Source organism: Staurois parvus, unplaced genomic scaffold, assembly GCF_062004578.1.
Source record: "Staurois parvus isolate SC_StPar_1 unplaced genomic scaffold, SC_StPar_1.0 ptg000142l, whole genome shotgun sequence".
Taxonomy (NCBI): Eukaryota; Metazoa; Chordata; class Amphibia; order Anura; family Ranidae; genus Staurois; species Staurois parvus.
The window spans coordinates 3265839-3291157 of record NW_028317938.1 but is presented as its reverse complement, the minus strand read 5'-3'; the positions used below and the strand labels follow the sequence as shown (position 1 = coordinate 3291157).

At 41.5% G+C, this 25319-nt stretch overlaps 1 protein-coding gene across 1 annotated transcript in view; it reads left to right on the top strand.

Annotated features, from left to right (window-relative positions):
* HNF1B (HNF1 homeobox B) overlaps positions 1-25319 on the top strand; it is a 96535-nt gene that overhangs the window by 20356 nt on the left and 50860 nt on the right. Inside the window, exons 2-3 of the mRNA XM_089673597.1 lie at positions 16188-16387; positions 22691-22955. Coding sequence (XP_089529723.1) covers positions 16188-16387; positions 22691-22955 — 465 coding nt within the window. The remainder of the gene's footprint in view (positions 1-16187; positions 16388-22690; positions 22956-25319) is intronic.

Sequence of the window (25319 nt, the reverse complement as noted above, 5' to 3'; positions counted from 1 at the left end):
GAAATTCTAAAAGCATATAAATGCAGGTAATGACTTTTCACTTTGCGTTCAGAGGCATTCAGTTTGGCTGCGTTTAGAGAAAATAGAATGCAGGATCCGAATGCAGCTAAATGTGGCTAAACCCAGGGATGTTTAAAAGTAAGAAAATTGATCTGGGAGGCATAAAAGGTGTTTATACCTACTTGAGAACTTCTGAAAAAAGCGAAATATGGGATATCCAGTGTGAATGAGGCCTTACTTGCTTGCAGAGCTATTTGGTGTTAAATGCAAGGCATACACTATCTAACCAAGGATATTTTTTAATAAAAGTCTGACACTATCACAAAGACAACTTTTTATGAAATTAAAGCACCTTTATTGATATTGTTTAGTATAGTCAGCCATAGTGTAAATGTTCACAAAGCATTATTTATTGTCCTGCTTAATACATCACTTTAATATACAGTATCATGTTAGAGTATTTACCGTATTTTCCGGCGTATAAGATGACTTTTTATACTTAAAAACTAACCCCAAAAATCGGGGGGGTCATCTTATACGCGGGGTATACAATGTGAACCTTTATTCATTTGGCTCAGCGCGGTGTACAGTATATCTGTATAATGTATGTAGCCAAAGCTACCGTACATAAAGTATTACCAAACATCCAGCGGGCTGACAGATTAGTGAGTGTATATTTACTCATATCTGATGTTTATTCAAATCTGATGTTTTTAAACGGTGTTGCCTCGGAAGGGGGGTAGTCTTATATAGCGAGTATAGCCCAAAACCTATGTTTTAACTGGAGAATTAAGGGGTCGTCTTATTCACCCAGTTGCCTTATACGCCGGCAAATACGGTATTACTCCAATCATCTAGAGCAGGGGTCTCCAAACCATGGCCCTCCAGGTGTTGAGGAACTGCAAGTCCCATGACGCCTTGCAAGACTCTGACAGTCACAGGCAAGACTCCCAGAGGCAGAAGCATGACGGGACTTGTAGTACAGATGGAGGGCCATAGTTTGGAGACCCCTGATCTAGAGAAGAAGTTCATATTTTTTTATTCTCCTGCATGTGATTGATGGTTTGAACCGGGGGCGGACTGACAACTCATAGGCCCCCAGGCAATAGGGGATCATGGTGCCCCTGTGTCCTTGCCCAAACTCAAAAAAGCCTATGAAAAAGGTACCAGGGGCATCTCATGGGGCCCCCTACTGACCCCGGGCCCTCGGGCAGTGCCGAGTTTCCAAATGGTCAGTCCGCCCCTGGTTTGAACTTGACCTTACTATTTTCATTTCACTTTAGTAAATTACCCTTATGGAGCATATCTACCATCCCTTTTGAAGAACAAAATTAGTTTTTTTTTTGTATTGTGTTGTCAGTGGCCACTGCCCATGTATATAGTCATAAAGGTGCACCTAAAGTCAAATATTGACTTTAGTTCCCAGGCCCGCACTGTTCTCCCTAGCCGGGAAACCTTAGAAGAGCCTGAACATCCGTTCATGCTTCTACTTCACACAAAGCCCACCTTCGACCACATCAAAGATCAGGAAGTAGGGAATCTGCATTCTGGTCAGACATGGAGTAATATTTAATTAATGAACAGACTTTTCAGCACTCATATTAAGTTGCCCAATTAGAGAGCAGCTTGTTAGTAAAATGATTGCAATTCCACTAAAGTGTTAGTATATTTTAATATGTGCACTTTGACTAGACATCCATGTATGTTAGTAGGTGCACTTAAAATGAGAAGGGATATTAATCTGAGGGTTTGCCATTGACATTTGAAGCCTTCCTTGCATGAATGATTCTGAAGTACAGTACATACCACAGATAATCTTTGCTGTGGATTTACCTTAGAATTACTATCAGAAATTAGCGCACAGGACTTACTCAAGGTTGGATTATATAATGATCAAACATAGACAACTGGACCTACTGGTTAAATCTAATATAGAGGTTATATCTATTTCTGCTCCTGTCACGACAAGACTAAAGGTGGAAAGTGATTGCAGAAAAGGGGCAAATGTCGAGATTAAATGAGATGCTTATACAGGACCCGGAGGTAGAAAGGAGGTCGAGGGAGGAAATAGAGCAATTTTTTCTGTTAAATGAAACCGAAAAAGTCTCGGTAGCCACTGTTTGGGAAACACATAAGGCAACAATTTGGGGAATTCTGATAGCTATAGAGGCCAGAAAAAAGAAAGAACAGGAGAGAAAAATAAAAGAAGTGACGGAAGGAGTTATATGATAAAAAAAAAAAAGAAGAATTACTATCAGAAATTAGTACATAACTTTTGGAATAGGGCATATAGCTATACATATCTGTGTGTATTTATTTAAAAAGAACATGTATTTGTTGTGCATTAAGCAGAGCTTGATGAAAAAACCCTTCCTGTGTTGTTGCTATTTTCAGTTCATAGTTATGCTATAGCCAGTGTAGATTACAGTCTCATGAAGAACATATTTACCTAAGACGTTTGCATACATATTTTAGAATATACTGTATATTGAGCAATACAATTACAATGACAAATATTGATTTAATAAGGAACTGGAACTGCTACTTTGACCGAATTAATGAAGTAAAGATACATTCATTTCAAATAAATAGATGTTCAATCTAATCATGTGAAAGGTGCAGTCCTATTTTATTTAAATTATGCACCGGACTGGATATTCAAAACCATAGATTCACATTATGTGCTAAGCTATCTGAACATTAATTTTTACTTGTTAACATTTTCTACTCCTTTAGTAAATTAGAATATTATCATGGATCAGTTCACATCCTATTCTTTAAACACGTATATATCTGATAATCCCAAAGGGTCATTTTGACCAAAAATTATATTTCATTCATTGGTAGATTTTGGTGAGATCTACTTTTTATATGTTTCTGGAAACGTATCTGTGTTTGAGTACCTGGGCCTGCACATCCACTGTTCCATTGCAAGGAGTTAATCTTCCTGCTTGATTTTTTTTCATTTATTTTATATTATGGGTGATGCAACAAAAGTGTGTCCAAGACACATGAAATACCAGGTCATGACTCCACCTATAACATTACTTTTGGGTGTACTAACCCTTTTCGTGCAAAATGTCAGTGTCTCTATAAGTTGCACTGTGTTGCGTTTGTACATGTTAATAATTTTGGGCTGTATTTCCCTTAAGAAAACTTTTCTTTGCATTTAATTTATTTAACATATTTCAAAAATCAAATATTATAGTTCTGTTCCATTTATACAGATCAATAAACTTTCAGGACAGATTATGTACTGCTTAGTCTATTAACATAGTCATTAAACTCTTTTGTGCCCTATTATATTCTTATATTTTAGAGAAAAAAAGCTTTTTTTGTATTTATTAAAAATTATTTATTAAAATATGCATTAAATGTTTAAACAATGAGATATGTTAATAGTAAAAAATTATACATTTACAAACAAAAAATAAATTTAAATAATGTTTGTTTGTTTTTTCCACTTTCAATTAAATAATTTCTAAGGGTCCTTTCACACAGGAATTCCGCTTTTTTTTCATCAGTTCAGTCATGTTTTTTTGAAGAAAAAACAGATCAGTTCACATCAGTTTTTCATTAGCTTACATTTGTTTTTTTACATCCTTTACCAATGCAAAAACATACCGTATGTCCATTTACAATATTTTTCGCTCCATAAGACGCACCTGACCATAAGACGCACCTAGATTTTAGAGGAGAAAAACAGGAAAAAAAATATTCTGAACCAATGGACTTCAGACATAGTACAGGAGATGACCAGGAGACTGTGGACATAGTACAGGAGATGACCAGTGACTGCGGACATAGTACAGGAGATGACCAGCGACTGCGGACACAATACAGGAGATTACCAGAGACTGCGGATATAGTACAGGAGATGACCAGAGACTGCGGACATAGTACAGGAGATGACCAGTGACTGCGGACAGAATACAGGAGATTACCAGAGACTGCAGACATAGTACAGGAGATGACCAGAGACTGCGGACACACTACAGGAGATGACCAGAGACTGCGGACATAGTACAGGAGATGACCAGAGACTGCGGACATAGTACAGGAGATGACCAGAGACTGCGGACACAGTACAGGAGATGACCAGAGCCTGCGGACACAGTACAAGAGATGACCAGAGCCTGCGGACACAGTACAGGAGATGACCAGAGACTGCGGACACAGTACAGGAGATGACCAGAGACTGCGGACACACTACAGGAGATGACCAGAGACTGCGGACATAGTACAGGAGATGACCAGTGACTGCGGACATAGTACAGGAGATGACCAGAGACTGCGGACACAGTACAGGAGATGACCAGAGACTGCGGACACACTACAGGAGATGACCAGAGACTGCGGACATAGTACAGGAGATGACCAGTGACTGCGGACATAGTACAGGAGATGACCAGAGACTGTGGACATAGTACAGGAGATGACCAGAGACTGCGGACACAGTACAGGAGATGACCAGAGCCTGCGGACATAGTACAGGAGATGACCAGAGCCTGCGGACACAGTACAAGAGATGACCAGAGCCTGCGGACACAGTACAGGAGATGACCAGAGACTGCGGACATAGTACAGGAGATGACAAGAGACTGCAGACATAGTACAGGAGATGACCGGAGACTGCAGACATAGTACAGATGACCAGAGGCTGCGGACATAGTACAGGAGATGACCAGAGACTGTGTAAGCCATGTACTGGGGTGGGCTCCCCAGGATACAGTGAAGTCACGAACGAGGAAAGCAACCCCAACACCAGCTTTTGCCACAACAGAATTTTACTTAGATGTGGCAAATAAACACAACCACAAATGCTGGAAACATACAATAAATTTACATACACCCAGCCCAAAGGCTGAGACCCTTGTGCTGCACAGCACGGCGCCTTCTGATGGATGAAGGTAGAAAGTGAAGTAATTTACCTACTGGCGGGCACAAATAAGCTGCCACACCTTACCTGTTATTACCCTAAAAGAGCAGGAATCAGTGTATGGGTGTATGGTATGGGCTAGCCTGCGGTGCAGCACAACAGCTTACAATCTTACACAAATCTACAGTATTCCCTCTCCCATAACTGGTCCTGTAGCATGTGCCTGAGTATTCCTTCTGAGCAAAACGCCAGTCTGGCTTGAGTTTGTGGGATTTTATCAGCTCTCCAATGTGAAATGTCACTTTAAGTTGTGGAGTCCTTCCAATAATCAGTAACAACACTTGTGGCCTGACACAAACAGAGACCCTAACTAATTAACTATAGGCCTGGCCTCAGTCTCTAGGCGCCAACACTGAAATGAGGTGCGTGCACGATCTTACCGACCTGGGTCTGCTTTGCATCCGCTGGTGACTCTGAACAGAACAAATGTCTCTCCAACAAGCATGTGGTATCACAGTATATATTGCTTAGTTCCTCTGCTCTCATCAGCATTCCTGGCAGCAATCTTCCTTTCTCTGAACAGGATCAGGGTCTTGGACACAATCAGCTTCACTTAGCTGCAGCTCTGGTTACTGAGGGACGCTTTCACACCTGGATGTCATCAGATTCTCAGCTCACACGGCCCCTTATTCACCATGCTCCAAAACATGGCTTCTCTCTCTCCTTCCTGTTCTCTCCAACTCTGTGTGCAAAACCCCACCTCTTCATGAATATACAAATATCAATGCAGTCTGAGGCTGTGTTAGAAAAACAGTGACATCTTGTGGCTAAACCGCAGAATGTCAGTCAAAACATTAATTTACTTCCACACAGTGTTCAAACAATGAGAGCTGTTTCCCCCTCTCACAACTACGAACATAGTACAGATGACCAGAGACTGCAGACATAGTACAGTTGACCATAGACTGCAGGAACAGTACAAGGGATGACCAGAGACTGCAGACACAGTACAGGAGATGACCAGAGACTGCAGGCATACTACAGGATATGTATTATTTATTATTTTTATTATTTTTTAAAGGATATTAAGTTATTATTATATATGAATTTTGGTTAAAGGTATGAATCCATGTTTAAATATTTTTGCAAATTAGATCACTAGGAAATATATGATTATTTATTTTGGGTATAAATAAGAGATTATAAGTATTTAAAGAGATATTAATTAATAAGGAGCGCAACACACTATGGTGAAATAATTTATGTACACAGTGGTAGTTATGTGTTGGGTGTTTGCGATCCAGTAATATTAAGGACATATTCTGTCCAGATTTGTGTTTTAGGGTGGTTATTCAGTAGACACAGTTTGGCTCGCAAGATATATAGATATTTGCTTATACTACAGGATATGACCAGAGACTGCGGACATAGTACAGGAGATGACCAGAGACTGAGGACATAGTACAGGAGATGACCAGAGACTGCGGACATAGTAGAGGAGATGACCAGAGACTGCAGACACAGTACAGGAGATGACCAGAGACTGTGGATATAGTACAGGAGATGACCAGAAACTGCAGACATAGTACAGATGACCAGGGACTGCGGACATAGTACAGGAGATGACTAGAGACTGTGGACATAGTACAGGAGATGACCAGAGACTGCAGACATAGTACAGGAGATGACCAGAGACTGCAGACATAGTACAGGAAATGACCAGAGACTGCAGACACAGTACAGGAGATGACCAGAGCCTGCGGACACAGTACAGGAGATGACCAGAGACTGCGGACATAGTACAAATGACCAGAGATTGCAGTTCTTTGGGGAGTGGAGGGGGGGGGAGCAGGTACCCGAATTTGACAGGTACCCGCTCCCATATCCGTGGAGTTGTCCTTCCCCCTTCTTCCCCGTAATCTTCTGGGACACGTGACAGGTCTCAGAAAATTACAGGGCCATTTACAAAGTGCAGCGTTGCTCGCGCATGTGCAGTGGGCACCCAACTGTGAAGCCGCACACTGTCACATCCGGGTGCCCATGCTGGTGCCGGGGAGAGAAGACTGAGGACACCACTGGAGCGAGGAATAGGTAGGACCGCTGGAGGTCTACAGAGAAGAGCCTAGTGGCCGGCCCAGTATTCTAACATGGGGGGAATACCAGGCCGGCCCCTCTATAATTGCTCCATAAGACGCACAGACATTTTCCCCCATTTTTTTGGGGAAAAAAAGTGCCTCTTATGGAGCGGAAAATACAGTACATCCATTTGTTGCCTGTTTACACTCATTTTTAGTCCGTTATGTTTTTTTCTTATGTTAAAGGATGCGGACATTAACAAATGTAAACAGATGATCATCCTCTTACATCCACTAGTCCATGGGTGCTCGCTTTTCATCTGTAAAGAGATGAACATAAGGGACATATGGAGCGCCCGTGTGGAAGGGGCCTACGTTTGATGCTTGCACCAATCATTATAATGGAACAAAGCTGTTTGTGTGTGCTCCTATAATAAATGGACATACACTAGTAAACAGTCTGTTAGGTACATGATAGTGTATGCTTGCCTTTATAAGGGTCTTAGTATAGGGGGTGCATCTGACATGATTTCATTTTTTCTTCTTTTTTTTATAAAAAAAAAAAGGGTTTGGCATCCCTACTGTGTGACTGTGGACAGATCGCCAACTAGCAATTGTATGACCTTGGTAAATCTGTGCCTATGATTCACTTCTGTATATTTTATGTATGTTCCTCTACATTACCGATGTGAGAACACATACATAGAACATCTCCAAAGTGAGCAGTGTTGTTACGGTGGCACCAAGGTTCCAGCGACAACCTGTCTGTTCAGGATGCTGTGGCTATGAGCTCTACCATTACATAAATACTAATGACTCATTCGTTAGAGGGGAAAACAGAAGAAATACATCCATCCACTGGTTTCATCATGAGTCAGAAGTCTAATTATAAACTCTTACTCTCATTCAGCCTACTAAATAAACTGGATTTAGTTGGAAAAGTTAAAATGAAACTCCATTTTCCCGAAACTAATATGCAGATCAGGTGTGCTAATGTCTGTCTGATTTCACTTGTTGCATACTTGTTCCAGGTCACTGACTTAGAAAGTATAGGATTTTCAGAACATCAACAATGGCAGCTTACATATTTCTTTAATGATACATTTCCTGAAGGCAATGGAAAGGACAATGAGAAAGGAACTAGGATCAAGCAACCTCATGGAAACTAAACAATCATTTCTTCATTGAATTGATTTCAATAAACTGAAATTGATTGGTGTTGCTATGGGTTTTTGCACTTTGCACATTCACATTTGCTCTTTACATTATCTTACTAGATAAGCCTTACAAAGAAATCTGTTCAATAGGACATTTGGGTCAATTTTATTTGATTTTTTGAATGTTTACAATTACTTTTATAAATCTTCATTTTATAATTAAACATTTAATAAAGTGTGCTGACATTTAAAGTGTTACTAAACCCACAACAGTAAAATCAGTTTGTATATGCAGTAAAGCATGCTTGTTATACTCACTGTGGAACCTAAGGGGTTGTGTAAAAAGGCTGTTTGATCCTTTCTTCTCTGTTCCTCCCCTTTTTCAAGCGACCACCACTTATCTCCAGACTGCACCGTAGTCATGCACATGCTCAGTTTAGTGTATATTGCTAGAGAGTTTTTGTATTCTTGGGAGAGTGCATGTGATCAGCACAGGGCCAATCAGCACTGTCCAGACAGAGGGTCAAGGGTTTCACATCCTCCTAGAGCAGAAAGAAAACTCCTTCTACAAGATTTAACCTGTGCTCTGCTGAAGTCACAAGACTGCTCTAACTGCTGATGAGAAAAGGTATTTAGCAGTGTATATTTACTAAAATAATTGCATTTCCATGTTCTGTGTACTGTGGGAGACCAGATATAGTGAATGCAGGGGCTTGGTTTAGTAACACTTTAAGGGCTGATTTAATAAAACTGCAAAATCTTGAACAGCTGTGCATGGTAGCCAATCAGCTTCTAGCTTCAGCTTGTTCAATTAAGCTTCGACAAAAGCTTTGGTGTCTGTGCAGTGCTGCACCAGATTTTGCACTCTCCAGATTTAGTAGATCAACCCCTTTTTTAATAAGAAACTGAGCAAAACTCATACAGGTCCATAACAGCTAACAGACAAGAAGAGGGTGAGTGTATGTGTGCCAGTATTAGATCTGAATAGCAGGAGATCAATATACACAGGCTATTCACAGCATAGCAGTAAAAATAAGGTTATTTTTTCTTTTACTAAAAAGATAGATGAATACATTTTGGCCAAGATTTATGAAGAAAGATTATTTATTTGCAAACGTTTATAAGAAAAACACTTTTTTTTTCAAAATGTTTGGACTTTTTCATTTATACAGCAAAAAAATAAAAATCCCAGTGGTGACTAAATAACCAAAATAACGTTTTATCTGTCGCAAAAAAATTCATATGGGTACAGTGTTGCATGACCGCGCAATTGTCATTCAAAGTGTGATAGCACTGAAAGCTGAAAATTGGCCTTGACTGGAAGGGGGTGAAAGTGTCCGGACTTGAAGTGGTTAAAAATGTAAAATCCAGGTAAATTTTATATATTAACTTCATCACAGTAACAAATTTCTTGCCCTACAGTCAGTCTATCATTTTGGCTTAGGGACTAAATATAGTAGTAAACTGGCCCCCTTTCTGAAATGAGGGATTTTAGAGGCAAAAAGCAGAAGGAAAACAACAAATCAAGGAAGAATGTTTGCATTCATAAATGCTGTAGTGTGCATAGTGGATTTGTCATTATAAAGCCAGTGAAATGTGGACCTGTAATATTGCCATAATATACAAATATATGGGAAAATCCTTAAAAAGAGAAACTGTACTAGCAAAGGCAACATTTATTGATCTTCTTCAAATGCTAGTTGTCTGGCTGCTCTGGTTGCAATACTTTTAGAAGCATTGACCTGGAACAAGTATGCAAATAAGCAAAATCAGACCTCTTGACCTGCATACTTATTCCAGGTCAGTGACTGAGAAAGTACCGAAGGTACCAATTAGGTTCAGCATGGCAGCCAAGAAATTTGTATTTTCTGTTGGAAGCCTTGATTTTTTTATTTTTATTTTTATAAGGCACGTGTTTTATAACATAGTTTATCAACAGAGTTATCCTTTGTGGTTTGTAAACTATGTGACCAGACATTCCCTTCTGTTGTTTCCAAACTGTAGTATTGTATGCATTGTCTCCTGTCTCTGAGCACACAAACATCTGAAGGACAATGAATTCTAGCACTGACTCATTCCAGGACGTTAAAATCAGCATGGTCTGTGATGTATGGGGGTTCATTTACTAAAACTGTAGAGTGCAAAATCTGGTGCAACTCTGCATGGTGGCCAATCAGCTTCTAACTTTAGCTTGTTCAATTAGGCTTTGACAAAAAAAAAAAGAACCTAGAAGCTGATTGGTATCTATGCTGAGCTGCACCAGATTTTGCACTCTCCAGCTTTAGTACAGCAACCCCACTATGTAGAAAAATGTTGAACTTTACAAAAGATCAGAACTGAACTGTCTTTTCCCCAGCATGTTGCAGGTAAAACACCTAACAACATCTTCTTGCTGGATTTACTATTTGTTTAATTCAGGCAGGGGCGGACTGACCATTTGGAAACTCGGGCACTGCCCAAGGGCCCAGGGTCAGTAGGGGGCCCCATGAGATGCCCCTGGTACCTTTTTCATAGGCTTTTATGAGTTTGGGCAAGGACACAGGGGCCCCATGATCCCCATGATCCCCATGATATCAGTCCCTAACCCTCAAGGGGTGTACAATCTAAGATCCCTGACTTACATTCATACACATACTAGGGGCAATTTAGACAGGATCCAATTAACCTATCAGCATGTCTTTGGAGTGTGGGAGGAAACCCACGCAGGCACAGGGAGACCATGCAAACTCCAGGCAGGTGGTGCCGTGGCTGGTATTTGAACCAATGACCCTAGAACTGCCAGATGGAAGTGCTAGCCATTTAGCCACTGTGGTGCCCAACTATTTATATTTATTTTATGAGGAATACCACACAAGGAGTTGGAACACACAGTTGTAGATGTGAACAGAGTCGGGACAAGGGGTGGGCAGGAGGGACAACTGCCCCGTGCACAGAGAAGGAAGGGGAAAATGAATAGATGCAGGGTGGTACACCCATTCTACGGCATGTAGTAACTGTGTGGGGGGGGAGCGCAAATCTGGATACTTCCCCTGGGCACTGGACAACTTTGTACCAGGACTGGATGTGAATATCCATAAGTTTTCAGGTGAACATGTTCATGAGTTGGAAATTATGGCAGGGAGATCTCTTTGCTCCGACAATAGCTAAACTACCACTTTTGAGTGGACTGACCATTTGATTGGCATTTGACTAAACTGGACCAAACAACCTAGCTTTTGTATATGTGTTGCATGAGAATGGCAGAGACATTCATACCTTCAGTGCTCATAACTTTTTCCTTCAATGAAGTTAAAGTCAAATTCCAGGCTATACAAACTAATCTTAAAAATGCTCCCTCACCTCTCCAAAAACCTATTCTGACTAACCTGTATAAGAAAAATATATATGTTTACCTATCTTTATGCTGCTCCAGTCAGGTCACAGGGTCTCCCATGTATCAGGCTGTATCGGCTGCAGGGGAGAGGAGAGAGCACTTGGCAATGGTTAGGAATGCCTGTAAATGAAGACATCACCCATAAGCTTCTGTTGTTGGTGCTCTCTTCTTTCCCCTGAAGCCGGATCTTGTGACTGGCCCTTACACTGGTTAGTCTAGTCAGCATCAGTGTTGGGGGGGTGTGGGGAGGAAGCATATTTAAGATTAGTTAGGTATATCCTGGAACAACTATTTTTTGATGATCCTCATATATCAAATGGACGTGATGGAAACTCTGATCTTGTAACAGACACATATATATATTAAATTATATTAAATTATACGGTCATTTTCCAACTGGATCTTAGACGTTTTTGCCACATGGGCACGTTTCGTGTCTGGGGCATGACAAAAGCCTTGGGAGCATGTATGTTCAAGGTGTGAACGTTGTATAACCTTGTGTGTACTAAAAGTGATATTAAAGGCTTTCTTTTTTTATTATTTTAATAATAACAAACATAGCATACTTTCCTGCTCTATACAGTAGTTTTGCACAGAGCAGACCCGGTCTTCCTCTTCTCGTGTCCCCTGCTAGTGCTTCTGGCCCCTCTCTTCTGCCTAGTGTCCCAAATGCAAGCAGCTTGCTATGGGGGCACCCAACAAGGCTCGCTCCCAAGCCACTGCTCTGTGTGTTCATTAATATAATATTATTATACAGGATTTATATAGCGCCAACAGTTTCCTCAGCGCTTTACAATATAAAGAGAGACAATACAGCAACAATACAGTTCAATACAAGAGGGTTAGGAGGGCCTGCTCCTTGGAGCTTACAATCTAAGAGATCATTCACACAGAGAGCTTGGCTCACCCAGCCACTGGTCTCTACTCATTGGCTCACTGGTTGTGATTGACAGTAGTGGAAGCCAATGGCTACCACTACTGTCTCAGCCAATATAGAGGGAAAGACCCAGAAGAGCTGAGGCTCTCATGCACATCGCTGGATTAGGGTAGTGCTCAGATACATTTTAGGGGGGCTGGGGGGAGCTGCTGCACATAGAGGGTTTTTGCATAAAGGTAGAAAAAACTCTGAGCCTTTACAACCATATACCAGTGTAAATCAAGTAAAAACTAGACACAAAATGACTGATTGCCTCTGGTAATCAGCATCAATTTTTATTATGGTTATTAACTGGCATTAACAGCAATAACTGGATAATGCAGGTTAAGCTGCACATCCCAGAATAAATTTGGAGAAGCAATTTTACATGACCCAATGTTCCATTGTAAGTATGGTTCCTTATTCCACACAGATAAATAAGATAATCCATGTGCTGCATGCTTTTAGAAACAATATATTGTTTCAACTAGGAGGACATTTCTTGGTAGCAAGTGCTAGGCAATAAAACAAGGCAGATATTTGATCTTCGGGTAAAATAAAAAAAACAAACAAATCTGGTGTAGAATTCCTAGTAAGCAGAAAATCAGGTCCTCTAACACTAGTGACAGGCAGGGAAGATTTTGTAAATGAATTCACTGGAATACTGAGGGATCTTGGCCACTGACCTTGCACTGGGTGTTTCTTTTGTTTTCCCTACACTACATTAATTGGATGTACAACTAGTGAAGCCAGGTAGCATTTTCTCAACCAGGGTATAGAATAAAAGCTCCAATGTGAATGCATGTGGTAGGCATAGGTTTGCCCCAATTTTGCAGCAGAAATCAGTTCAGTAGTGGTGAACCCTTTCTCTGAGATTTGGAGATGCTGAGAGTTGGTTTTTCTACCATTATTCTTTTATCCCTTAAGCTTTGTAGACACAACGCGATATTGGAAACACTATTCCATCACGTTTAGACCGTATACTTTTCTTACTAGCTAGATGGGTTTGGTTTTCAGCATGTTGACAAAATAAATGATTCATCTGATATCAATGGAATGCCAAAAGAAATGGCTTGTATAAACAGGTGGACACATAAGTTATGAACTTCATTACCTAGTGCAGAACATGCATTCCTTTGGTTGCGGGGTTACTGCAGGGTTTTCAAAAAGATAGTTCAGATATTTAACCTCTACACTGTAGCAGCTTCCCCTCAAACTGGCCATGCACTAGATACCTGATTTACTACATGCATGCTAGTAAGCGTGAAGCAGTGTTTGCTCTCTTTTTCAGGCAAGCCTAATGTGTACCTGCCTGTGCATTTCTGCACACACATGTGTGTTTGCTGGGTTATAACAGCGGCTCTCAATAGTTGATCCCTTGGTTGTAACTCGCTATGGTTGACCAATTAGCAAATAAATAAGTGCGGAATGAATTTCTAGTATATTATTTAAACTATAGGATGAACAAATGTTATAAGCATTTGTGCAATGTACTTTTAACATTTGTGAAAAACATAAATCCAAAGTACTTTATCAACTTCAAATGTAACAGTAAATATATGGCTGGTGACCAAGTCTCTAGTGGCTGCACATGAACAATGTCCAAAAAGTGGCAGAAACCTTCTGTTTTTTTTATTTCATGCCCATAACTATTTTACTGTATTGCACCACAGAAATATTTTAGGAAACAAATCTGCAGAAAATACTTCAATGCAATACAAAGTTACATAAAAAACATTTTACTGTATATCTGCAATGACAGGGCAGATAGGGCAAGACTACATCATAGAAGGCATATCTGAATGTATTAATATATGGAATGTCTCTTCTGTCTGTGATATATTGCCCATTGGATTTAACTAGTTGTTCATTCTGAATGTAATGCTTATTATAGAATTACACTTTACACCTAACTTACCTTAGAAATACTCCCTCCCCACTCCTAACACCTATGGTGACTAACCTGTGCAAGAAGGATGAATATACTTACAGTACCTGTTTTCAGCTCGCTCCAGTCCAGTTACCTACCAGTCCTACCCATGCCGCCATTCACAGCCGTGGCTGTCAATTCCCGGGTCCCGGCCGGTGATTTCCTGCCAGCGCCCGGTTATTACCGAGGATCTCCGACTGGGAGGAGGACTGCTTTGTTTATTAACAGTCCTCCTCCCTGTCAGCTCGGGTACACTGCTCCGGATGGCTGTGCACAGCACAGCCATCAAGAGCAGTGTGCTTACAGTGAAGCACCCCCTAGTAAAACACTCCCAGCACACAGTTAACCGTTTGATCACCCCTCATGGTAACCCCTTCCTGCCCAGAGGCATTAGTACAGTGTGAGAGCTTTTTGTTTTTTTAGCACTGATCACTGTATTGGTGTCACTGGGGATGTCAGTGACACCAAGTTAGTTCCCCCCAGTGTCAGAATGCCCACTGCAGTCCTGCTATAAGACGCTGAGCACTGCCATTATTAGTAAAAAAAAAAAAAAAAAATTCCAGTATATATACCACCATTTGTAAATGCTTTAACTTTCACGTAAACCAATTAATTTACACATATTGGTAATTTTTTTTTAGCAAAGACATGTAGAAGAATACATTTTGGTCTAAATTTATGACAAAATTTGATTTTTAAATTTTTTTTACTGGACATGTTTAATAGCAAAAAGTCCAAAATATTGTTTTTTTTTCAAAATTGTCGGCCTTTTTATTTTATAGCGCAAACAATAAAAAACCGCACATTCGATCAAATACCACCAAAATAAAGCTCAATTCAGGGTAAAAAAAAGGAGATAAATTTCATTTGGCTGTAGCGTTGCATGACCACGCAATTGTCAGTTAAAGCAATGCAGCAAAAAACAGCCTGGTCAGGAAGGGGGGTAAAACCTCAGGAGGGCAAGTGGTTAAAGGCCCTGACAGTTTTGCTTACCTGTAGCTGTCTCTGTTTTATTATGGGAAATTTCCCTTCCTTTCTTATAAACAAGAACTGCAAACAAAGATTTTAGATCAGCATGGTTAATAAAACTTTAGAACCCGCCATTACCTTGGAGTGTTGGAGTCTAGGGTTTAATTTTCACTAATATTACTTTCTGCGTGGAGCATGTTCTTATTATATTGGGTCTGGTGTGTTTCGTGAACAGTTTCTGCTTCATCTGTACATCCCTTCATTTCTTAGGTTGCCCAGACATGGTTGGATAAAAAACAATGATGATCCAAGGCAATAAGCAGCATATCACACAGCTGGAAGTGCTTGTTATAGTGCAGGGAGTTCTTCAAAGATATTCCGGTGATTATGTCCATAGATCCTTGTTTTGTGCAGAAAGGTGAAATATTAGGGGACTGCTTGCACTACTTTCACCATTTGGTGAGGATCGGGATAGTTTGTGGATATAGAATGAACCATGACAGCATGGACAGATAGCTTGCCACCAGTTGTTCTGGAAGAGAGAACTACCCTTCCATGGCCAGTCTTAGCCCTGTGTTAATAGAATTTTGTTAATGTCAACTATTTCTCTAGCTATACAAGTTTATTGGAATACAAAAGCAGCTTAATACTAGTCAATGGGAGGTTAACTGTAGGTCAAATGCACCTGTCAGGGAAGTCAAAATGATTTCAGAAGCCTCTTAGATGTCAAAAGCAAGCTGCATTTGTCCGTCGTCACAAGCTGAAAGTCCAAGGACTGATGGACAAATTCCATAGTTGTTGGTCATTGCAACCCTTTAGGTATGGCATGTGTATTAATAAATCATCTCATGCTATGACATTGACTTTATTGTCTCTTCTTCTCTACAGTGAGGATCCCTGGAGAGCTGCAAAGATGATAAAGGGATATATGCAGCAGCACAACATTCCTCAGAGAGAGGTAGTTGATATTACTGGACTGAACCAATCACATCTTTCCCAGCATCTCAACAAAGGCACTCCAATGAAAACACAAAAACGTGCTGCCCTGTATACCTGGTATGTGAGAAAACAAAGGGAAATTCTCAGACGTAAGTATAAAGGGGAACTTGATTGTTTTTTTTTTATGACACGATTCACTTTACTTATAGAGCAGTGGTCTCCAAACTACAGCCTGAAGGCTTGCTTTCATTTGGCAGTTGGTTCATTATTCCCCCCACTATCAGCAACGGTGGAGCATAGTTCCTGCCCCTGACACCTACAATGGGACACTATTCCTCCCACTGACACCAATGATGGGGCACTATTCCTTCCACGGATACCAACAATGGGGCACTATTCCTTCCACTGACACCAACGATGGGACACTATTCCTCCCACTGACACCAATGATGGGGCACTATTCCTACCACTGACACCAATGATGGGGCACTATTCCTTCCACTGACACCAATGATGGGGCACTATTCCTTCCACTGATACCAACGATGGGGCACTATTCCTTCCACTGACACCAAGGATGGGGCACTATTCCTTCCACTGACACCAGAGATGGGGCACTATTCCTCCCACTGACACCAATGATGGGGCACTATTCCTTCCACTGACACCACCGATGGGGCACTATTCCTTCCACTGACAGCAATGATGGGGTACTATTTCTTCCACTCACACCAACGACAAGGCACTATTCCTCCCACTGACACCAAGGTTAGAAGGGACCCCACAGTATTTTTTTTTTAATTGCATGGGGTTCCCCTAAAAGCCATACCAGGCCTTTTAGGCCTGATAGGACTTATAAGGGGAACCCCACCTCCAAAAAATGGGGGGGGAAACGTGGGTCCCCCCTAAATTCATATGCTGATGGGGACAAAGGCCTCTTCCCCAAAACCCTTGCCTGGTGGTTGTGGGTGTCTTCATGCAGGGGAGCTTATTAGCATCATCCTCATGCTGCCCCCTCCTTGTGAATGAGTAAAGGGTACTTGTACCCCTACCCATTTACTAAAGGGTTAAATTGTGAAAAAATAAAGATGCCAGACTTTTGAAAAAATCCTTTACAAAAAACAAAACAACAGTTTTTGAAGTCCTTTATAAAAAAAAAGCCCAAAAATGGTCCCATTGTTGTGATCCATCATCAATCATAGCATTCAGCGTTGACACGACACCGCCGACTCACGAAATAAAAAAACCTGATGCCCGCGACCCGTCTGCACCCACCGAGCACTCGCTACAATCTGACAGGTCTGACAGTTGCCAGTCAGATGTAAACAATTGGGCACAGCAATTGGGCCAATTGTGCTGTGATTGGCAGAAGCATTGCACCTGACCTATGGTCAGGTGCATCGCTTTGGCCAATCACAATGCATTGTGAGAGTGCAGTGCATTGTGGGGCATGGCGGGCGAACAGCCTACCAAATGCCTTTACTGCTCGTGTGTTCGCCGAACCCACGAATGGCCGATGTTCGAGTCGAACTTATGTTCAACTCAAACATCAAAGACATCACTATTTCCCACTGGCTGAGCTGTGTTGTAGCTGAATCTACAGCTGACCTCTAACAATTGATCAAAATTATTATTTTGCATGGGCCATTCACCCAACCTGAAGGCAGTGTAAGTGTAGTGTAAAAACCTGACAAAATGTTGATTTTGTCTGTGTTTCATAATTTTTTTTTTCTGCCCTATATGGCTGTAAGGAAATTATTATTAAAATTGTCCCAACTCTTAGTAAAAGTTGTGCGTGAGTAGCCTTTGCGCTAAAAATTTGCAAAAATCTTAGATTAAAATCACAAGTTCGTTAGGCCTAGTTCACACTTGTGCTCAGGTGGATGAGCCACAGTTGAGCCAACTGCCCCACTTAAGCTGAAAAGGCAGCTAGACAGAGTTGTACATATGTTGCTGCAAGAATTATACTTCCTGTCATGTTTGACAAGTGACCCATTGGGCCGCACAACAACCACCCTACAATGCAAGTGGTTGCAGCATGGTAGTGCAAGCTCTACAGGATTAAAATGCCTCCCAGGCACCTGTCAAATCCCCTCTAAAAAATGATCCACCACAGATCACTCTTCAGAGGGCAATGTAGGTACATATGAGCCTTTACAGCGTCTTCCAAATTACTTACAACAAATTATTTTTTACATCTGTTATTAGAATTTTTGCTTGTTATCCAGTACTAGTGTATATCCTATTCAAATTTTATGCAGAAGACTAAAAAAAAAAATACAAATGTCCCAGTGTTCCCAAATTAGGAAGTAGAAGAGAGATGTGGCACATTGGATCTCCTAAAGCGATAGGTGTTCTCAGTCAGGTCTTAAAGCAGTATTAAACCCCAAAATTCAACAATTCAATAAAGTATATAGGGAATGATTCCACTTAGGCAGCTTTCGCAGGAGTGATGGCTAAAAGCAGGCTGTTTGCTGTAGGGACGGACTGGGTGCCGGCATCTGGAGCAGTCATACTAAGTACCTGTTGGGATCCCTCAATTTTTTTTGTTCAGTCCAGTAAACACTTTACCAAGCCTTGATGAAAGAAGACTTTTTGAATCTCTGAAACATTTTGGCTTTTAAAATTGGAATTTATGTGTTCTGCCTTTGGCATGTTTCTCCTTGCAAGCCCCAGTCTCAGTTCTACCCAGGGGCGGACTGACCATTTGGAAACTCGGGCACTGCCCGAGGGCCCGGGGTCAGTAGGGGGCCCCATGAGATGCCCTAATACCCTTTTCATAGGCTTTTTTGAGTTTGGGCAAGGGCACAGGGGCCCCATGATCCCCTATTGCCCAGGGGCCCCATGATCCCCTATTGCCCAGGGGCCCCATGAGTTGTCAGTCCACTCCTGGTTCTACCAAAGTCTTTTTAAACGTTATAATGATTTCCAGATTGGAGCAAACAATGCGGAACACAACAACCACTTCAAAATAAAGAAACCGTGGAAAGTGGCTGTTGACATGACAAGCTCTGACATCATTTTCTAGGATTTGTTTCACTAGTTAGGAACAAAAGTTGCATTGCAGTGAGCTAAGTGGGTAATTAGAAAAAAGTGACTGATGATAGTGATAGTTTCCTTGGGTAATGGATACAATTGTGAGCTAAATTATGTTGGTTCCATTTAGTGGTTCGGCTCACAAAACTCTACTCAGATGCTTAAAGTGTCCAAACTATGGACAATAAAGCTGAACTCTAAGAATGATCTTTTTTTAGAAAAAAAAAACTTCAGTTAGTCTGGCTTTAATTAACTAGTATGATATTAGTTGACATCTAATATCATATCTCGCATGTGGAGGGCAGCTGTGGATGTAGAAATTCACAGTATTGGCCTGTACAGTCACGCTGGTGTCTTCTGGGTGCTTCTGGAGCGACTTGCTGTCTGTTGCTCACTCAGCCCCTCTGCCATTCAAAGAATGTCCTTTTTTTATTCACTGATGGTAAAATTTCAACTACTCCTCTCTCTGAGGAATGGTATGTAGCTCCCCAGGGATCCTCACTGTAGAGAAGAAAAAACAATGAAATCAATTTCATGACATGAGATAGTTTACTAACATCCATGCCACACCTTATGGGTTGCAATGACCAACATCTTTGGAATTTGTCCAGCAGCCTGTCATTGGACCTGTTTTTGTCAATGGAGAAATGCAGCTTGCTTTGGCATCAGTTTGAGATGCTCCTGAAATCATTTTGAATTAACTGACAGGTGCATTTTGTTTGCAGTTAACCTCTTTTCCAAGGAGAATGACAAAAACTTACAGTGTATGGCCAGCTTAATGGCTGCTATTTATAGTAGACCCCAACTATCTGACTTTTTGTTTTTGAACGTCCTGAGCAATTACAGGCAGTCCCCGGGTTATGAACAAGATAGGTTCTGTAGGTTTGTTCTTAAAGCGGAGTTCCACTCACTCTGTAAAAAAATAAAAGTCAGCAGCTACAAAGACTGTAGCTTCTGACTTTTAAAAAACAGCCACTCACCTGTCCCACGATCCCACCTTGCCCCCGCCGTAGCCCGTTTCACCGGCCGTCCTGTATTCCAAGCACCGGCATCTTCAGTGTGGGCACTCGGCTGTGACAGCTTGCGCATGCACGAGTGGCGCTGCACTTCCTGAATGGCCCCGTCATCTTCTGGTATCTGTCACGTGTCCCACAAGACTCCGGGGAGGGAGGGTAGGAGGACAACTTCTGCTTCCGATCGCCTAGGTCAGCAATGGGCAAACTACGGCCCGCGGGCCGTATACGGCCCGGCGGACCTTTTAATCCGGCCCGCGGAGCTAGGCTCCCTTTAGGCTCCTCTCACAGTCCGCCCTGAAGACCGGTGTAGCATGAAAATCTGTCTCCTATGAGGATCTGTCCCCCTCGACGTATCTGCGCATGTGCCGGAGATCGCCGATCGGCTGCTAATGCCTGAAACTGGCACATGCGCAGATACGTCGAGGGGGACAGATCCTCATAGGAGACAGATTTTCATGCTACACCGGAACGGCGCGGGAATACGGCGAGAGGAACGCGCGGAGTAAAGGTAAGTGAATTGACACAGGGGGGACTTGGGGACTTAATATGGGGGATGAATTAATATGGGGAATGAATTACTATATGGGGGATGAATTACTATGGGGGATGAATTACTATAGGGGGGATGAATTACTATATGGGGGATGAATTACTATGGGGGATGAATTACTATGGGGGATGAATTACTATAGGGGGGATGAATTACTATATGGGGAGGAATTACTATACGGGGGATGAATTACTATACGGGGGATGAATTACTATGTGGGGGATGAATTACTATGTGGGGGATGAATTACTATGTGGGGGATGAATTACTGTGGGGGGTGAATTACTATGCGGGGGATGAATTACTATGTGGGGGATGAATTACTATGGGGGATGAATTACTATGTGGGGGGTGAATTACTATGTGGGGGATGAATTACTATGGGGGATGAATTACTATGTGGGGGATGAATTACTATGTGGGGGATGAATTACTATGGGGAATGAATTACTATAGGGGGGATGAATTTACTATATGGGGGATGAATTACTATGGGGGATGAATTACTATGGGGGATGAATTACTATATGGGGGATGAATTACTATATGGGGGATGAATTACTATGGGGGATGAATTACTATATGGGGGATGAATTACTATGGGGGATGAATTACTATATGGGGGATGAATTACTATGGGGATGAATTACTATAGGGGGGATGAATTACTATAGGGGGGATGAATTACTATGGGGGATGAATTACTATATGGGGGATGAATTACTATGGGGGATGAATTACTATATGGGGGATGAATTACTATGGGGGATGAATTACTATGTGGGGGATGAATTACTATGTGGGGGATGAATTACTATGTGGGGGATGAATTACTATATGGGGGATGAATTACTATATGGGGGATGTATTACTATATGGGGGATGAATTACTATGGGGGATGAATTACTATGGGGGATGAATTACTATATGGGGGCTGAATTACTATGGGGGATGAATTACTATGGGGGATGGATTACTATATGGGGGATGAATTACTATGGGGGATGAATTACTATATGGGGGATGAATTACTATGGGGGATGAATTACTATGGGGGATGGATTACTATATGGGGGATGAATTACTATGGGGGATGAATTACTATGGGGGATGAATTACTATATGGGGGATGAATTACTATAGGGGATGAATTACTATATGGGGGATGAATTACTATATGGGGGATTAATTACTATGCTTACTATGGGGGAATATTACTATACTTACTATGGATGACACATACACATCATTCATCTACTCTTGGTCCGGCCCCCGGGTCCAATATATGAACCCATTGCGGCCCTCAAGTCAAAAAGTTTGCCCACCCCTGGCCTAGGTGATCGCAGCAGAAGTGGGAGTGGGTACCTTTCAAATTCGGGTACCCGTCCCCCCCCCTCTCCCCAAAGGTGCCAATCCTTAATGGGGAGCAGGGGACCAAACGTTAAAGCAGAACTTACCCTTTTGGGTGGAACTCCGCTTTAAGTTGAATTTGTATTTAACTTGCAACAGGTACAAATGTAATTACAGCCAAAAATTATTTTTAAGTTTTGGATAGCACAGGGCAGGGTTAATTGGCCTTGCAGTGGTGTGGGATTGCTGACAGGTCCACCAGACAGTAGGTGACAGCATGCAGTGAGCAGCAAGATGGCCGCCTGGCGGTTTCTGGGGACATCACGCTGCCTCCATTCTTAAGTATGAGTCGTATGTAAGTCAGATATTTGTTACTCGGGGATTGCCTGCACTGCCTCAGGGTTTTCTTAGAGCGGAATTTGATTACATGATGTCCTTTTTGTTTGTGCTGCTTTATATATGTTTTCTGTGGCTAGATATTTTTCCCCTTTCTTTTCAGAATTCAACCAGACAGTCCAGGGTTCTGGAAATATGACAGACAAAAGCAGTCAGGATCAGCTGCTGTTTCTCTTTCCAGAGTTCAACCATCAAACTCAAGTCACAGCACAGTCTGATGATTCCTGCTCAGAGCCTGCTAACAAGAAAATGAGACGGAACCGTTTCAAATGGGGACCAGCATCCCAGCACATTCTCTACCAGGCTTATGAAAGACAAAAGAACCCCAGTAAAGAAGAAAGAGAGGCTTTGGTTGAAGAGTGTAATAGGTAATAAAGAAATGGGAGCTCCTATGGAGTATAAAAATTTACCTGTTTGAAAATTTAATCTTGTAAAGGAGAATGGTGCAATAGTTAGCTTGTACATAGCATTTAGTATTTGTTCTGCCTCTTTGTACTTCTATAGGCTCAAAACACTTAGATGAAACCCATGATAGATACAGTTAAATCACTAATACAATCATTAATGGTAGCAGAGTGTTATACTGTATTGACCAGAAAGTTGGGAGTTTAATAGACACATTTTTAACCACTAGTCCTAGCTGGCAATTTAAAACAGCACTGGAACAGTGGCCAATGTATCAATAGCTTTTAAAAATGGCATCAAGACCCAGTGTCTCTGTGGGTCCCAATCAGGGTTCAATGAGAGTTGGCATCCAGCACTAAGCACAAGAGCTGAAACAGTCATCTCCTGGGCTACTGATCTTTCTACACAGTGCTGGAGCACTAGTAGCAGATCAATGTAAAAACAATACTGGCGCATCAGAAGTATAGCAATGTCACAAATGATGTCTTGGTACTCCCTTACCAAGAAGAGGCTCGGCCAGTGGTGTTTCAGTTCTGTCTATCATTTCCCTGCAGCAAGAGATCACTATTATCAGAAGTGACTTGTTGCTGCACATCTACATGAGCGGTCTGGATCTGGTCTCCACTTACTAGTTCTCCTATGAAGAATTAAAAAAAGAGTATTAAAAAAAAAAAATGTAAGAAAAGTATAAAAAAAAATCCCAGAATAATCCACAGTTCCCAGCAATGACACTGAATGGTCTTAAGTAAAATGTTACATAAAAGTTATTATATTATTAAACAGGATTTATATAACGCCAACAGTTTGCAGAGTTCTTTACAATATCTTAGATTGTAAGCTCCAAGGTGCAGGGCCTTCCTAATCCTCTGAACTGTATTGTTGCTGTATTTTCTCCCGTTATATTGTAAAGCGCTGAGCAAACTGTTGGCGCTATATAAATCCTGTATTATAATAATAACTTTTATAATAAAATTATCCTGTATTATAATAATAATAAAAATTAAGGGTTTACAATGCAGTTCAATACAGAAGGAATAGGAGGGCCCTGCTAATGGAGCTTACAATCTGAAGTTGATTAAGCAAATGGTGTAGCGCTTTGTCATAAGCTTACACAGAATGAGGGATAATGACCATCTAACACATATATACAAATCTACATACCCACATACATATGGCAATATATACAATAATAGAATACCTTATTAATGTGTTAGATCTGGCAGGATCTATCAGGTGGTAAATGGTGCACAGATTATGGTCCGATATGGAACCTAAATGAGTGACAATACCTGTCCCCTGTTGGGAAAGATCCTCCATAGTGCAATACTTGGGACAGCTTTCTTCAAGTGTTTCTCCCTCATTCGCCTGCATGGGAAAGAAAAATTGGTGTATAAAATGGTGCAGAATCCTCCATAGTGCAATACTTGGGACCTGCCTGACTGCACCACAACCTGCAGTCAGGCAGGGGAGCGCGGAGGTGGCGGAGGGCTTTTGTCTTGCTCTGTACACTGACTGTACCCAGGATTTTTCACCTTGCTGGCTGCTGTCACACATGGAGCTGGAAGAGACAATATCTGCTTGTGATTCTGCACCATTTTGCACACCGATTTATCTTTCCCATGCAGACGAATGAGGGAGAAACACTTGAAGAAAGCTGTCCCAAGTATTGCACTATGGAGGATCTTTGCTTTATCATTTTATGATTCCAACATGATCTATATGTATGGGCATGCTTATGGTCATCTATGTATGGAGGAGTAATTGAAAGTGAAGGAGAGACCACTAAGGAGCTGTGGAACCATACCCACCTGGAGATTGTGTGCAGGATCCGGGGAGATCCGAAAAGCGTGTTGACCCTTGTGGGTCGCAGCAGGAAGGTGAGCGGGCATGCCTGCCATTTAGGATTTGCACTCACCGCTTGCACTAGCACTGGAGCACTCGTACAAGGAAAAGTTATTACTATATTCTCGCTATTAGCGCTAATGATGGTAGAATATGGACATTGAAGTATATACTTGTTTTAACAGCAGATGTGGGTCATTACACTGAGCACTTGTTGAGTTTATATCCCTATACAGGGACCCACTTTTTTATGTATATTTCACTTGATTATTTTGGGTTGATCCCAAAAGGGGACAGGTATTGTCACTCATTTAGGTTCCACATCGGACCATAATCTGTGCACCATTTACCACCTGATAGATCCTGCCAGATCTAATACATTAATAAGGTATTCTATTATTGTATATATTGCCATATGTATGTGGGTATGTAGATTTGTATATATGTGTTAGATGGTCATTATCCCACATTCTGCGCTATACCAT